Source organism: Syngnathus scovelli, chromosome 3 (genome assembly GCF_024217435.2).
Source record: "Syngnathus scovelli strain Florida chromosome 3, RoL_Ssco_1.2, whole genome shotgun sequence".
Lineage (NCBI taxonomy): Eukaryota > Metazoa > Chordata > Actinopteri > Syngnathiformes > Syngnathidae > Syngnathus > Syngnathus scovelli.
Window position 1 is genome coordinate 11,162,227 of NC_090849.1, and position 17,830 is coordinate 11,180,056.

A 17,830-nucleotide genomic window follows, 5' to 3' on the forward strand; every position below is an offset into this window, starting at 1 on the left:
ACTTTCAAACCTAACATTTTTTAAATATTTTCTTGTGGATAGCACATGTGCCTTATTGTTGAGAGGTTCCAGGTTTGAATCTTCTTTCAGGCCCTTCTTTTTGGGGTTTACAAGTTCTTCCTATGGTTGCCTTGATTTTCTCTAGTTACTCCTGCTTCCTCCCTCATTTGAAAAACATGCACGTTAAGGTCAATTAAAGACTCTAAATTGCCTGTAGGTGTGAACGTGACTGAATGGTAGTTTGTTTACATGTTCCATCTGATTGACTGGTCACCTCTCACCCTTGAGTCAGCTGGGATATACTCCAACTGACTTGCAACTCCAATGAGAATAAGCCGTATGGAAAATTGAGTAATGGATATCTCACACATTGCAAATACTTTAAAATGTCACTAACAGAGCAATATGCTACGAGAAATAAAAATCTCCAAGAACAAGACCGTCAACCTATTGTATATATATAAATATTAATAATTCCCAAAAACCTAGGACAACCTTAAATAAATAAGTAAATAAATAAATAAATAAATAAACAGACTGTGCAAGGAGGAGGTCTTCGAAGAATTATTCACGACGCCCCGAGTTGAGGTCAGCAGCACGCCATCTTCACTGTGAACAATGTTAATGGTGCACTGCTTCCCCTTCCTGAGACGCCGGATGGTGGACCAGAATTTCCTCGAAACCGTCCGGAAGTCATTCTCCATGGCCAAAGTCCTCCCACGCCCGGATTTTAGCCTCAGCAACCGACAAAGCCGCGTTCCACTTGGCCATCCGGTACCTGTCAGCTGCCTCCAGAGTCCCACAGGCCAAAACGGCCCGATAGGACTCCTTCTTCAGCTTGACGGCATCCCTTACCGCCGGTGTCCACCAGCGGGTTCGGGGATTGCCGCCACGACAGGCACCGACTACATTACGGCCACAGCTCCGGTCAGCTGCCTCAACAATGAAGGCACGGAACATGGTCCAACCGGACTCAACGTCCCCCGCCTCCCCCGGGACGTGGGAAAAGCGTTCCTCCCAATCACGCCCTTCCAGGTCTCACTGTCATTGCCCACAACGTGAGCATTGAAGTCACCCAGTAGAACAATGGAGTCCCCAGAGGGAACGCTCTCCAGCACTTCCTCTAAGGACCCCAAAAAGGGTGGGTACTCTGAGCTGCTGTTCGGTGCGTAGGCACAAACAACAGTCAAGACCCGTCCCCCAACACGAACGCGGAGGGAGGCTACCCTTTCATTCACCGGGGTGAACCCCAATGTGCAGGCGCCCAGCCGGGGGGCAATAAGTAGGCCCACACCGGCTCGACGCCTCTCACCGTGGACAACTCCAGAGTGGAAGAGAGTCCAGCCCCTCTCGAGAGGGCTTGTACCAGAACGCAAACTGTGTGTGGAGGCAAGTCCGACTATGTCTCGTGGGAACTTTTCTGCCTCACACACCAGCTCGGGCTCCTTTCCAGCCAGAGAGGTGACATTCCATGTCCCAAGAGCCAGCTTCTGCAGCCGGGGATCGGACCGCCAAGGTTCCCGCCCTTGGCCTCCGCCCAGCTCACTACGCACCCGACCCCTTTGGCCCCTCCCACAGGGGGTGAGCCCATGGGAAGGGGGACCCAAGTTCCCTTTTCGGGGTGTGCCCGGGCCCCATGGGCGAAGGCCCAGCCACCAGACATTCGCCTTCGAGCCCCACCTCCGGGCCTGGCTCCAGAGGGGTGCCCTGGTGACCCGTGTCCGGGCGAGGGAAAATTAAGTCCATATATTGTGTTCTTCATAAGGGGTCTTTTGAGCCGTGCTTCGTCTGGCCCATCACCTAGGACCCTTTTGCCATGGGTGACCCTACCAGGGGCATGAAGCCCCAGACAACATGGCTCCTAGGATCATAGGGACACATAAACCCCTCCACCACGATAAGGTGATGACTCAAGTCTGATTTACGACTTTTACATTAGTAGAGTTTTAATTTGCATTTGCAGTCATTTGCAAATCAGGATGTAAGTATTAATGAGTGAGCGCATCCACCTTGCAGACTCTTTCCACTCCAGTTCATCCCCTTCACGCTGTAGCGTGTCCATTTCAGTGAAGAGTGTGGGCGTAGGCATGTCATCATCTTCATTCAGAATGTAACGTAGCCGCTCAGCTGCTGGTGACACTTAATGGAAAACAAAACAGTTCAGGAAGGAGGACATTAGGAACTAAACTGTTTGTTTGAGAGGTTTAAGGAAACGGGGTCAAACATAGACCGAGAAAAGATCCAGGGATATTTTTGCATTTAATGAACTAATACTTTTCTCGACTTCCCCTTAATTTCTTTTGAAAGCACATTAGGAAATTTAATCTTCAAACTTCCTGTCATTCCATCAGGCATTACTGAGGATAAATACACAATAAAGCCAAGCACTTATTTCCATTGTAGTCCTTAACACAGAAAGAGACATAAAACAAAAACAATATGAAGACAACACAATATGAGGAAAGGGGATGCAATTCAAACTATTTCATTGTAAATTAAAGCCCAAATATACACTACGTATTCAGGTACATAGAAACGAAAATTAAAACTTTTTCTTTTAATTGCCAAGACCAAGGTAATGGCAGCAACAGTGCAATGGGACTAGACTTAATACCTTAAAATTAATAAATAGGTACTAATAACAATACAAATTGAAATAATTTTATTTGTGTAATTGAGTATTATCTCATAGCCACCTTTCAGGGAGGTTTTGAAAGATGCTTGGGAACATATGTTCACACGTTGCTTGTCATCCTATAGGCGGATGTAATTATTGTACACGTGCTGTTTTCTAATGTCATGAGTGATCAATAATATTGATGTACTCGGCTGACAGCAACCCAGGGCTTATTCCACTTATGCTATTTTTTTCCCTGAACTGAAACTAAACATTTACAAATAACTTCATAAAAACAGGAACAAAAGTATATATATATATATATATTGTAAAATCTACACAACAGTATATATAATTTTTGCCCAATAGGCCGGTTCCAATGTGTGACTAAAAATAAAAAACAAAATTAGTAATTGGCTCACCAAATCAGCAGTTACCATTACCAAATGATGCCATTGCTTGTGTAATGGGGTAATGAGGAAAGGTATGTCATAAATAAAATTGGTCGTGGATTGAACATGATGTGAAATGATGCCGCCATAAATCTTTTTTAAAATAACTAAACAATAAATCCTTTGAGATGTACGTATATATATATATATATACTATATATATACATATATATAGTATATATATATATATATATATACACATATATATATACTATATATATATATATATATATATATATACATACATATACACACACACACACACACACACACACACACACACACACACACACACACACACACACACACACACATTTACACGCACACAACTTACTTGTGCGATTTATGTCTTGGAGACTCTGGTCGTGTGAATCCATGATTCCTTCTTCAATGTCTATGTCTCTATACTGGTCAGACTCGTGGTGTCTTTGATGGCTATAGCGTCTGTCTCTGTCCGTGTTGCTGGTGTCATGACTAGAACGCCTTCGCCTGCGCTTACGCCGATATCCTCGAGGAACTGGTACACCAATGTAGATAGACTGATGATCTGCTAACAAAGATGATGCGAAGATTCACAAATATATGCTGGATTTGCAACATCTTTCGAAATGATTAGCCATCAACCTCTTACAGTATGTAAGATGCATACACACTAAGGAAATAACCCACAACTCCTTCGGGCCTGAGGTGAAATTTGATTATGTTGACCTCTATTTCTGCCAATAATATTGATTATTGCCCATTCATTGTTGAATTTCTCCTTGAGAGGTTATAAAGAGTACAATATTAAAACAACAAATAAAAAAAATAAGATTGGACTGGAGTTTCTTTTACACACCTTTCCAAGTCGTAAAGCACTACTGCAATACTGAACATCATCTACTAAAAGTAAAAAACATAAAGTGTACTATGGATTTACTGTAATGGGTTTTTGTTTTTTTAAAAATGAGTTTGAAAAGCTTACACTCACCTTCCTGTTCCTCATAACGTAGGTGTGAGCTGCCCCCCCCTCTGTCTCCGTGCTCCATCCTGCTAATGTCAACAAAGAGTGACAGAGTTAAGCTAAACGACAGTATAATTTAAAATTACGTTAACTTATTATGTTAACTGTCATTCCATATTTGCGGTGGTAATGATTTTGTTATATCTGATTTGGTCAAAAGGTTTTGGTAGTTTTTAATATTTGTGACGTTTTCCACATTGAATTTTTGCACAAACTTGATGTATTTTCCAATTAAACGGTTGATATTAATATAATGGAAACATAAAGAAATATACAGAAATGTTAATAAAACTGAAAATCTGCATCACTCCCAACATGTTTTGTGTTTTTGATAGTGATAATGTCTGCGTGTTGTTATTGAATTTATTTTTATTAGTGTGCCTGTAAATACACATGCTAATGCATTGCTCGTGTGTCATTGCTCTGATTCAATGAGAGCGAAACAAGAGCAACAGCAATCATGAATCTTGTGCACTGACCTGCATGTTGACCTTTGCAGGAGATCAATGGGAAAATAATTAAAAGCCAGGCAAAGTCAATGGAAATTTGCATGATTGAAACTAATGTGAGTGTAACTTAAACTCACCCACTCAGCACAACTGGCAAACTTTAAGAACATTTTGGGCAGAGCCTAACTACATTGACTATAAATATTTGCTCCAAAGTAGCGGTGGTTCTGGGTAGGTGGTAATCGGAGCCAGTGACCAGCCGAATGAAGATTACACTGGTGCTGTAATTATTAAGATTGTGTAAGAACAACTCCAACGCAAACCTGGAACTAATGTGGGCAGTATAAAAGATTCAACGGGCAGCACGTTTTTTAAATGACTTAAGGAAACAATGGTTGACAACAATCGGGTGACATCGACATATCACAAACTGTAGCTGGTAAAGTACGGCCTTCAAACTGAAGGAAAATTATACTCCTATGCATCATGATTTATGAAGTAGAAGATTACCAGCATCGACTTCAGGAGATGAAATCAGATGAAGGCAGAAAATGATTACCACAAAAAATATTGAATTGTTTCATGGTAAGACTTGCTAACTTTATGATTTAGTGACTTTTTGGACTTGACAAATGCGCAAAACAAAGAAACAAACAAATACACAAACAAGCAAACAAAACCAAGAAACATAAATAAATAAAAACTAAAAATACAGCATCAAAAAAAAAAAAAAGCCAAAACAAAAAAAATGAACTATAATGAAAAATCCCAAACTATTCGAACACTGAATAGCAGCCTGCTAGATCAGGTGTTAATGGCTTATGTTCATTGACCTTACACACACACACACACACGCACGCACGCACGTACGCACGCACGCACGCACGCACGCACGCACGCAAGCACGCACACACGCACACACACATCTATTAAAATAAATGTTATTAAAACACGGTTGCTGAATGCGATGTATTGCTTTCCACTGCTTCTAACCTACACCTGATGTTTTTTCATAAGTATATACACTATTGTCGAAATTGCATCATTGTAATTAGTCATTATTAAGACCGATTTGCAAATTTAATCTAATTCTCAATTTTATTGAATTTTTCTTTTAAAGCCTGACCAGATGCTAAAACTGCAAATTAGCTAATGATGTCCGTACCTTGTCTGACGACTGTATCGCCTCGGACACTCACTGTTCCCACCGCTTCCCTCTGTGAATCGCCACAGGACATTTAAGTCACACCACAAAGTTCTAAATCAGCTTCTGCCATTAAACTGTGAAATGCAGGAAGGACTAATAATGACACCCCCACCCCCCACCCCCCCATTTATAGGTAAATTTAACAATGATCAAAATCTGGGCAAGACTATCTGATGAAAAATACCTGAATGTAAATTATTGCTTTACAACCATTTTCTCGCAAATGTGAGGAATTGTATGTTCTGTAAAAAGGTTTTTATGTGTGCATGTATTTTCTTATGTCAAAGTTGCAAAGTGTGAGTTGCATAGATGATTTTCACTGCTCCTGTGACAGTGACAATGAAATTGTATTGTATTGGATTTTATTCTGTGCATTAAATTTCCCCATTTTAATGGCTGCAATGTATGTATCATCCTTGTGTAATAAAAAATAATTCATGTTAGTTTGAGTGTCATCACAAAAATCAACACACACAAGAAAGGAATGCTCACCATATCAGCAATCCAGTCTGTAAATCACATTGATTATAAGAGGTCACTATTACGGGCTGGTTTGGCTCAAAATTATACCTGCCGAGTGAGTAGAAGCATGTCTAGCTAAAGACAAACTGTGACAGGGTTTACTTTCTAGTCCTAGAGTTGATGTCTTTGTCACATAGGAGGATTTATATGTTGGCCATCGTTGTGCAGATTTTTGCTAATCTGCTTGGTTCCCTTCCATCATTAAAGTTGCCGATCCATGACTTATGTCATTATCAAAATTCATAAAAATGGTGAGTCAGCATCAAGTCTCAATGAGTCTTTACTCTTTATTGCCATTCAGGATTGCTCTCAAAATGTTGTGCTTATATATACATTATCCCAGTGACAATGTTCTTTCCATTGTGGACATTCCAGAGGGATGGGATGGGAGAAGGTGCCTGGTGGAGAGTCAAACCAAGTTGAGCTGTACTCGGGAATGTTTGCAGTGGTGGCTCCCTGCCTCGGTAATTAGTGCTGTCACATCAGTGTCCTTCACACCCAGTAGGCAGGAAGGATCAATGGGATCACCCTGTCAAAACTGAACACAAGCTGCACTCAAGCTCACATGCACATGGAATGGTGTGTTCATGTGCTAGGCTGCCTGCATATATAGAGGATATGCAATGTATGTGCAACTCCAATAAGATAGAAATATATAAAAATACCGATAAAAGTGTTCAATTATATCTTTTCGTGTGCTAATACTGAAAGAATGACACAATGGTACAATGTAGGTCAAACCATATACACTTTGTTTAACTGTCCACCTCACAGTTAGGAGGGTGCGGGTTCGATTCCACCTTCGGCCCTTCCTGTGTGGAATTTGCATCTCCCCGTGTCCGTGTGGGTTTTCTCCGGGCACTCCGGTTTCCTCCCACATCCCAAATGCATGCTTGGTAGGCCGATTGAGCACTCCAAATTGCCCCTAGGTGTGAGTGCGAGTGCGGATGGTTGTTCGTCTCTGTGTGCCCTGCGATTGGCTGGCAACCGGTTCAGGGTGTCCCCCGCCTACTGCCCGATGACGGCTGGGATAGGCTCCAGCACGCCCGCGACCCCTGTGGGGACTAAGCGGTACAGAAAATGGAAGGATGGAAGATATGTTCTGTGCAGCCCAACAAATTGAAACACAGTGTTCTGGTTAATATTTTGTTGGCGGAATATGAATGAAATAGGTTAAAACCACCTGTTTTTAATCCATCACAATGGGCGGAGATTTTGTCACTTACTGTCGACTGAAAATGACGTCACAGTTGCCAGGTCTCGGGTCAGAACCAATCATGGCTTACCAGTTTTCTGAAGCTGACCTGTGATTGGTTGTGACCCGAAACAACTGTGATGTAATTTTCAGTCGACAGTGTGTCAAAATGGCCAACCGCTGAGATGGATAAAAACAGGTGGAATTTAGCTGCTTAACTCATATTCCACAAACACAATATCTAATACCGTGGTTAGACTCATGGGAGCACATACAAGACCTGATGGAGACATGGAAAGTTTTATTGTGCCGTTCTTTCGATAAATTCAATGAATCAATTCAATCTATGCTCTGCTTGTGCTTCAGTATGTCACCGTACATATTGACATGAATGGTTTCCTCAATAAACTGTAGCTCCCCAGTGCCAGCAGAACCCGTGCACCATCAGACCATGCTTGACCATTGGCAAGACTAATTTTTCCTTGTACTTCCTCAACTGGGTGCCACCAAGCATACTTGACACCATCTGAACCAAATACGTTTTATCTTGGTTTCATCAGACCGCAATACATGGCTACAGCAGTCCATGTCCTGAGCCATTGTTTAATCATGGCAAGGCTTGTTCTGTGAGGAATCAGTACTGTGAAACTCGTGTCGTTCTTAGCCAGCTCATTTTTAGGTAGTTAGCAATCTAATGTAGCCAATTGTTATCTTAGCACTTTTTTTCTGATCCTCAGAGAGTTCTTTGACATGAGGTGCCACATTGAACTTGTAGTAAACAGTAGGAGTGAGTATGCGCGTGATAACATGTCTAATAATTTGCCCAATTTGGACATTTTCTCCTTGGGAAATGTTTATTTTTTGTTGCCGGAGGTGTTCTATGGATACAATATGAAAATTAATTGTGAAAAAATGTGAAGGTTGTACCCACCTTTGAGAGACACTGCATAACTACTTGGAAAGTTTGGCTTGGCCTCACTTAGGAATTTCTTTATTTTTAAGAGCAATTTTTTTTTTTTAGATCAACAATTGATTAATCAGGATACCTAACATATAGTAGGTGTACAGCCTTTTTACAGCAACCGTTAATAGTGTTCTGATGGATTGTTTCAGGTAGTTATGGTGAAAGATTAATTGATGATTAGAAACCCCTTGTGCAACTATGTCAGCATAACTTAAAGCTATTGTGCTTCAGTTATACTGAAGCTTTAAAATTGAACTTTAATCTTGCTGAGTATCAGGAGGATCAGCATTTATGGGTTTATTCATACTCTAAACTCAACAGTCTCGTTCTGAGAAATGAAAGCAATTACATACAAGCTATTGCCAAGAAATTGAAGATTTCCAACAGGGAAAGGCACAAACCAGAATAGAAAGCTAAGTGGCTAGAGGTGGCAACCTGTGCACAACGAAGCTTGAGGAGAAGTACATTACAGTTTTTAGTTTGAGAAATAGACACCTAATAGGTCCTCAACTAGCAGTTTCAGTAAATTGTACCCTTAAAACGCCAGTCTCAACATCCACGGTCAAGAGGTGACTGGGCCTTCTACGCCAAAAGTTTTTTTCAAAAAAGGCTTCGGAACGTGGTCACAAAAAAGGAAGGATTTACAGTAGACCAACACATATAATGGAAATGGAAGACTGCAAGTTGTATGAATAGACACAACTAGGTTTGAAGTGTTTGGAGCACAAAGAAGAACATTTGGGTGGAATGTGAAGGCTTGGTGAGTAGGAGAGGCACATGACTGCCAGTATTGTCCATGCAAGATCTCGCCTCATGCAATGAGAATGATCATGAGTAGTCTCAAAGCACCGGTATGAATTTGTTAACAATATGAAGTCATTTTTTACCCCAGAGACTAAGAGAACAGTTGGAAACAAAATGCCCTGTCAAGTCGTTTTCACACTGCACTCGCTCGGCTTGAAAATGCTGCGTGGTACTGCGGAAACACGATGGCAGCAGCGTGCCCTTATTTGGAAGTGCTGACGTAGCTTCCCACCAGGAAGTAAACTTGGAAACTGTTGGAGACCTGCTAGTATGGACACGACTGCATCTCAACAAGATGTATCATTCACTGCTGCAAAACAAATTTCTGGCTCTATTCATTTTAAGAAGAAGAAGGTGGGGACCATGGGCGCATCCTTTACTAAGGGCTACAGTTCTACCAAGACCACTTTGAGGTTTAATTCAGGCTGAGCCGGTGCTGAGCAGTGTCTTCTCAAATATGTCACTGTATATGTCATCTCTTGTGTCTCCCTTGGGGATTCTCATGCCATTATCTGTAAACAGGTTGGCCAAAATAGCACTAAACCACTGTGCCAGCACCTCTCTTACTGCAGCCTCTCATCTAATGTCACGACGCTGAAAAGGACAATTAAATGTGTGGTGCCTTGCCCCTTGCCACCCAGCAAGGTTTCTGCTCCTCACCACATATGTACATAGTAAATGGATTCGTGGACAGTGCACTGCACCCTGCTAAGTGTACTGTGAAAGGAGCTTAATGGAGTGAAATATTGCAGTGTCGAGCACCCGCAGGGCCCCCTCGCTGAAGACGGCACATGTAAAGGCTTACATTAAGTTTGCTAGTAAACATGTAAATGACTTGGGGCTGGTTTGGGAGAAATGCTATGAAACCAATGTTGATCTATTCTATTTATTTATATTTACATGTTCAGAAGATGAAATGAAAGCAGACTATGACCATGACGATGACCCAAAACATACTCCCTGGGCAACAAAGGACTTGCTCAAGAACAAGCTAATTGAGGTCCTGACCTCAACCCAAGATTGGAAATCCTCTGGGGGCAGTTGAAGCGACAGGTTTTTTAGTGACAGCCCAAAAAAATCTAATGATTTAGAGAATTAAATTGGCCATAATCTTTCCTGAGCTGTGTGCAATCCTGGTGACAAGAAATGGGCTTCCCTAACAAATTATAAGTTTTGCTTTTGACTCAATAGAATGTTTTGCACCCCTCAATTTATATAATGTGTGCTTTTAGCTGATCGCTGTTATCAATTGAAAAATTGATATTTTATAATTGACTGCAAATGTATCAGGGAAAATAATAATTATTTATATTAACCAGTGCTTTAAGTGGGCTGGTACTTAGCAGGAGGGAATAACGGCACTTCTCAGTAGCTGGACTTTTTGCAGCGTACCGGGACTTCACATGAGCCTCCCATCATTTAGGCATGTCAAGGAAGCTACAAACATACTCATATTACATACCATAACGCAACCTGACATTTTGCACACGCACTTGTGCACTTAGAACTTTGAGTATGGATGTTATGATAAACTTAAAATGGAGGAGTGCATATTACTAGCTTTATGAATATAATTTCAAAATGAAGTTTTGTACTTGGTGGCTCGGTGGTGCACTGGGTAGCACGTCCTCCTCAGTTAGGAGGGTGCGGGTTCGATTCCACCACCTTTGCATGTTCTCCCCGGGCCCGCGTGGGTTTCCTCCCACATCCCAAAAACATGCTTGGTAGGCTGATTGAGCACTCCAAATTGTCCCTAGGTGTGAGTGCGAATGGTTGTTTGTCTCTGTCTGCCCTGCGATTGGCTGGCAACCGGTTCAGGGTGTCCCCCCCCTGCTGCCCGATAGCGGCTGGGATAGGCTCCAGCACACCCGCGACCGCCGTGGGGACTAAGCGGTACAGTAAATTGATGGATGGATGGAAGTTTTGTACTTTAAACTGCATCAAATAATGGGCCTAACTCAAAATGTCACTATTTGGAAAAACTAAACTAGCATTTAAGCTCCAATTGAAAAACTTTTATCCTTGACACACATGACTTGAAAACAATAGTTTCAACTGATGCAGCGGGAGAAATGCGCGCACACAAATGTCGGTCTAACAACACAATGGAAGATTTGAGCCTGCATTGTTTGGTCCATCAAATCACATTTTGTTTTATGTATATATATTTGTAACATTTTTATCAGTTTAGGTGTAAGGAAAAACAGTGTGCATTACTGTTATTCCTCACCAAAACAGTTCTGTTGCTTTGTTAACTGTGGGTGTTTTCGAGGGGTTTCTTAACAACCTAATAACTAAACACAACAGCCCACCACCCCCTGAAAAAAAATAGAATAAAAAAAAATAAGCACAACAACAAATTAAAGAACACAACCGCAATACAAATAAGTCAGACAGAATGAGTTTGAGTGCTTGGGTTAAAAAAAAAAAAAAAACATTTATAAACTTTAATATAGCCAACTTGAGTTTGTAAGGTAGAACTTTGAGAATATATTCAGATCAAAATGCAGCTTGACATCTTTCAATAAGTGCATTTTGTTAAAAATTGCATGAAGCAATGCATAATACTTTGAATGTTTTAATTTTGTTCACATATTTGTGTTGGTGTTCCATATTAAAATCCTTGATCTGAAAAAAAACATCGGTTTACGAAACATGTTGAAAAAAAAAGCTAAACCAGATTATTAATGGCAAATACTTTTTTTCCGTTCATGCCACTACGAAATAGTACATCATAGACCAGCATGGTGCGTATACAGGGGAGAGCAATAGGGGAAAACAAAATCAATGGCGCAGTGGAAAAAATAAACAAAAAAACGACACCACTGTAAAATTTAATATACAATAACAAAATGATTTCCTACCTGGTTCAGTTGTCAAGACAGCTGAGGCAAAAGAAGAAATGGCACCTGTAGCTTGTGGTCATATCAGGGAAAACCCACCAGCAGAATACCAGCAAAGTTGTGCATAAGATAAAAAAAAGCAAAGAGGAAAGTGCTCCATTCTGTTTGCTTCCAATCTGTCTGTCTGTCTGATTGTCACACTCTCTCTTTCTCTCTCTCTCTCTCTCTCTCTCTCTCTCCGGCTTTCTCATGGCTGGTTCAATAATGGCTAAACTAGGACTGGCAAAGACCTCCAGGCAGGAAGTTATGTGAAAATATACTTGACTTCATCCAGTCATAGGAAACCTCGCGTTGTACTCTGGCAACAGGTCAATATACAATTATGGACAATATACAATTGTGGATACTTTATTAGGCACACCAACATACTCTAGTGAGCTCTTTCACAGCAGCAGCATATTTAAATAAATAAACAATCAAATAAATAAATACAATGACATTTTTTTTTTAATGTTTGTGATTGAGGGCTATATAAATGAAATTGACTTGACTAAATGACATAAAAATGTAACCTAGATTATTGGTCCCTTTCGTCCTGTGAAAGAATATCACCTAACAATGATATAATGGAAAAAAACGCTCTTCTTCTAGACTCCAGTGCATGGAAAATTTGATCAACTCATGTTGACCTTTCATATACAATGTGAGGCTGTGGGGGATCAAGGTCATTCGTGCTCCTCTTCCCCAGGTGGTGCAGTGCCTGTACTACCGTCATGGTGTGCCCTCGTGTCAGATTTGCCCAAGGTCCCTTGGTGCTAGGGTGATGCCAACTAGGGTCTGGTCCCCTGGTTTGGACTGTGGCGGGACATTGTGTCACTAGCCCAGATAGCCTCCTCCTCTTCCCGCCGGCTATTGCCCTCAACTACAGTCGTCTTCTGGTTGGAGGTAGAGTTCCCTGACAACCTTGTGGACTGTAATAAAAATTGAAGTCTAAAATTCTAAATCACACACTTAACACATGGCGACACATACAAGGCATGAGGATGGACTGGGCTTCAGCACACAAATGTTGTTTACTGGTCCAGCTGTTGCGCTGCTCTGCTCTTCCCTGCCCTGCCTGTCGTCTGATTTTAATGCTTGACACACTCAACATCTGTAACTGGCTTTAACATGCATCACGTGTATATACACTTTGGGAAGCTACGAATCTAGATCAGGAGGCAGGCTGCAGGTCAACAGTAGCCTACTGTGTAGCCTTGCGTCCTCATCCAAGCCAGCTTCCCCAAATTTCATTGTAGTACTACGTACACCGCTTTTTTGATGTTTGAGGTCTGCACAATAAATGATCTAAAAAAATCAGTTACATTGTATAATATTTTTTTCAATCAGTTTAGCTTTGATACTCTGCGCTTTAAACAGAACAGTGAGACTTTCACAGTGAAGGTGCATTTATACGGAGACTTGGTTACAGAAAAGTGGATTCAATTTATCATCATTAGTCATTCAAGGCAACATTGGATAATTCAGAGATCATGACTGAACATTTGGAGTGCGTTTGCTACACTGAAAGTAAAGGGGTCGAAGAATATTGCAAGTCCCTCTTTTCAGTTTTTCTATTTGTTCAAAAAGATAGAAAAGACCCTAACCTAGATAACTGTTTCAATGACATAAACCTCATTTTGCAATTTCAAAATGAGAAATTACATTGGTCCACACAGGGTCAAAAATGTTGTAAAATTAATTGCTGCTTACTGCTTACTCAGCAGATAATTATGGAACGTCACCAAGAAAGTGCTATCTATTTTAATCGAATGGATTTGGACCATGAGTGTCCGGTGAGCTTTTACCGTAAATGGAGATGCAAATGAAGTGTGTTGCTGTCGTATGATGTGTGTTATTTAATGTGAAGTGGGAGAAAGTGCTGACTAAAAGACTAAATTGTTTTTTACAAAACACAGCATATCGAGCAGGGGTATCAAACTCATTTTTGTCGCGGGCCGCATCACAGCCATAGTTTACATTGAAGGGCCATTATCACTGTCAACGCCTTATATTATACACAGTATGGGCTATACAACAAACTGATGAATAACTAGTTATAAAATTAGAAACTAGCAAAAATTCTTCATATTTTAAAACGGTGGATGATAATAAAAATTGCTTGCAATAGCTCTATTTTTTAAAGTGAAGACAATTTGTTCTTGATGCACAATTTGTCTTCACGGGCCACATAAAATGATGTGACGGGCCATATCTGGCCCCCGGGCCTTGAGACACTTACGATATAGAGCATTCAGTGTGAAAATAACTGCAAGTTGCTTCATCAAGTTTCCCCTGTAACATAATACAGGTTCATTCAAAGATGCTCAGCCATGGGAACTTCAGTAATTTTAAAATAGAAGTTGGATTTGGGTCAGATTAACAAGAGCAGCCTCTCTTAAAATAGGGTCTGTGCACTGCCTGTGAAAAAAAAAAAACCCAGATGTGGCAATGTTATAGTCTGACTTCTATCATCCTTTTCAGTCCAGTGTATTGTTTTCATGTCAGGACTGATAATCCTATAAAATGAAATGAAAAAGCCCATCCATTGTGCTGATGCAGTCTCCCATTGGCTATTCGTTGGTGACTTGCTGTTTGCTGCAACACTGACAGCTAAACACATCCATTCACAGCAATTTCCCAAAAACAGAGGATATTGTATGTCATTATATTCGCTCAGTAAATGTGCTGTTGACAACTGGTTCTGAATTTCACAGGGTGGGCTGGCATTATGTGTGCTTTTCTCCTGTGTGTGACAGAAAAAAAAAATCATGCCCACATTGTAACACTCCTGATTTACTGGGACCCACAGAAAAACAAAACTGCAGTTCATGTATATCATAAATGATTTATTTAAGTAGTTATTCAATCTGCTGTTCCTGAACCGTCATCATGAGGGAAGAAGAGCCAAGAAAAGTGAATAATAGATAACCTGCAGGTGGAGAAGGAGCTGTAGGAGCACTACTGAAATTCAATCAATGTGGCTGATCTGTGATATCCACTGAAACAAAGCTTCTTAAAGACCAGTAAAAACAGAGAATTAAAAGATAAAAACATCAGCTTTTGTGGAAGAATAAAAAGAAAACATTATAATGCCACTAGCCTTTCACTAGATGAAAATAAATCCATCCATTCAACCATCCATTTTCTATCGGATTTTTATTTTCTATTTCAATAGGATTGTGGCTCATGCATAAATAATCAATCCATTTAAATTTTTTACTGCACTTACCTCATTCAGAAAAAATGGGGAGCTACAGTCTACCTCAAATGACTTGACCGAAAGGCAGGCTACATTCTGGACTGGTCGCCAGGCAAACATTGGTCACAAATAAAGATAGACAACCATTCACGTCACTGAGTAGAACTAAACTCATAATGCACGCATGCACACATGCAATATATCCTTGGCCTATTCCTTGCAAGTCTACAAAGTAACGTGTGGCGTGCTTCAAGGTTCAATTCTAGGCCGCTTTTGAAGGCACAAGTGTTTTACTTCTTCCCACACTTGAAGGGTTGTACCAAACTGAACTTGAACTGGATTCCACTCAATAACCAGACTGTTGATCCATTGTTTCCATTTATTTTCTTCACCCGTGATTTTCTTCCACCTTGTCAATCATTTACTGTAAGGGTGGTCTCAGTTGTACTTAACAGTTTGCAAGTTAGCTGCAAGTTAAGTGAAAAACCTCAAAGACAAACAAACAAATCCCAACAGTTACTATTTTGCATATTATTTGTAAAATCAGATACACAGAAAATACCTATGGAAAGTTTTGACTTTAAACACTAATAGAAAAATAGACTGTTTTAAATGCATTCATGTAAATTCATCAAATATCAAAATACAATTTAACCATATGATGAATTTAAGACAGTAAATCCAATGGATGTAAATATCAAACATCCAACCAACCAGTGAAGCTTAGGATCTTTTTTAACCATATATATTTACAAACACCTTTTCTATAACATTACGTTTTAGCAGTAAATACTTTTTTTACATTACAATCATGTGACAAATACAAGAAAAAGATACGTGTTTTTAATTGTCTGTTAAATGTCTGTCTCCACTTGATGATTACGCACAAAGTCCCATGTATCAAATGCACAATCTCTTACCCCCCCCCCTCCCCGTTCCAGAGAGAGAAACTTTTAACTAAGTACAAGAAAAATCCTTAAAACTCATCACAAGTGAAAATCCAGAGGAGAACTTCAAAAGAATGCAATAGCATTCTGAAAACAATACAAGAAATCAATGAGTTTAATTTATGTCGTTTAAATAAATCACTGGCTCGTTGACAACCATACCTGTCAACACTGAGCTTCTTTCTGTCACTGCCATCTTTTTGCCTTTATTAACCATTGACTTGTACTCTTTTCAGGGTGCCACTGTGAATCTGGCTAAGGACTGCAGAACAATGCCTTTTGGCTTATGCTGGCATATTTTACAGTTGTACTGTTATCTTAATATGCACTGTCCTTTCATAAATATAGCAATGGGTGTTATTTTAATTGTACTAAGTTCATTTTGTTTTTCCTTATTTAATCACTTCACAGGTTTCTTTTATATCAAACAAATGGTTTTAGGTTATTCACCTGACATGTTTCGGCGGTTTCTTCCGCCTTCATCAGGTGTTATTTTAGATTGAGCTCACTGTAGTTAAAAATGTAACCCCAAATAGTGTTTTAATCATTTGAAGAATATAAGAATGGAATATTCTTTCTCCAGCCAACAGAGTCACTAATGGTTGCTTTTATCACCAATCTGATTGATAAAAGTAATGCTCTGCTTTCAGTTCTTCCCCCAAAAAAGAATATTAAAGCTTATAATTTATACAGAATTTTGTAGCGTATGTGATGACGGGTGGCAGGTTTCAATGTTGAATCTGCCATACCCTAATTAAAAAAATAAATAAAATAAATAAAGTCTGGGTTCGAGCCCCACATTGAACATCTGCTACTTGTTGGACAGGTTTGAAGAATCGGCCATACCCTTTAAAAAAAAAAATGAAACAAAGGTAAGAGAAAGGCAGCCCGGTTAGCTCAGTCGGTAGAGCATGAGACTCTTAATCTCAGGGTCGTGGGTTCGATCCCCGCATTGGGTGACTGCCACTCATTGGGCAGGGTTTAATCTTAAACCGTCCATACCCTATTAAACAAATGTTCAAGTGAAGCATCCCGGCTAGCTCAGTCGGTAGCACATGAGACTTTTAAAAAATATATATTTAATGTTTTACCAGGTAAGACAATTGAGAACACTTTCTCATTTACAATGGCGACCTGGCGATCTTAATCTCAGGGTTATAGATTTGATCCCCACATTGGGCATCTGTCACTTGTTGGCCGGGTTAAATCTGTCGTACCCTATTAAAAAAAATGAAATAAAATCTTGAGAAAAGGAGCCCGGTTAGCTCAGTTGGTAGAGCATGACACTCTTAATCTCAGGGTCGTGGGTTCAAGCCCCACATTGGGCGTTCGTCACTTGTTATCCAGGTTTTAATGTTAACTCAGTCGTAGCCTATTATAAAAAAAAAAAAGAAACAAACTCTTGAGAACAGTAGCCCGGTTAGCTCAGTCGGTAGAGCATGAGACTCTTAATCTCAGGGTCGTGGGTTCGAACCCCACATTGGGCATCTGTCACTTCCTTGCCAGGTTTTAATGTTGAATCTGCCATACCAGAACACCCACCAAGTCTTTACACAACTTTATGAATAAGCAATCACATTTGTCCT

At 40.3% G+C, this 17,830-nt stretch overlaps 1 protein-coding gene and 3 non-coding genes across 5 annotated transcripts in view; 3 read left to right on the forward strand and 1 right to left on the reverse strand.

The window, feature by feature from the left end:
• The window catches only part of slc4a5a (solute carrier family 4 member 5a), a 36,231-nt gene extending 24,003 nt beyond the window's left edge, over positions 1 to 12,228 (reverse strand). Inside the window, exons 1-4 of one of the 2 annotated variants that reach the window (XM_049763543.2) lie at positions 12,078 to 12,228; positions 4,040 to 4,101; positions 3,404 to 3,616; positions 2,010 to 2,139 (exon numbers count right to left, since the gene is read on the reverse strand). In XM_049763543.2, coding sequence (XP_049619500.1) covers positions 2,010 to 2,139; positions 3,404 to 3,616; positions 4,040 to 4,097 — 401 coding nt within the window. In that variant the 5' untranslated portion in view covers positions 4,098 to 4,101; positions 12,078 to 12,228. Of the gene's footprint in view, positions 1 to 2,009; positions 2,140 to 3,403; positions 3,620 to 4,039; positions 4,102 to 12,077 lie in introns of both variants that reach the window. The other variant, XM_049763542.2, reaches the window with a different exon arrangement.
• Positions 12,229 to 17,130: 4,902 nt separating this feature from the next.
• Positions 17,131 to 17,203, forward strand: trnak-cuu (transfer RNA lysine (anticodon CUU)). The gene has a single exon. It is a non-coding gene; the product is annotated as a tRNA-Lys (tRNA).
• A 296-nt stretch (positions 17,204 to 17,499) lies between these two features.
• Positions 17,500 to 17,572, forward strand: trnak-cuu (transfer RNA lysine (anticodon CUU)). The gene has a single exon. It is a non-coding gene; the product is annotated as a tRNA-Lys (tRNA).
• An 86-nt stretch (positions 17,573 to 17,658) lies between these two features.
• trnak-cuu (transfer RNA lysine (anticodon CUU)) lies at positions 17,659 to 17,731 on the forward strand. Its single transcript has one exon. It is a non-coding gene; the product is annotated as a tRNA-Lys (tRNA).
• Positions 17,732 to 17,830: the final 99 nt, after the last annotated feature.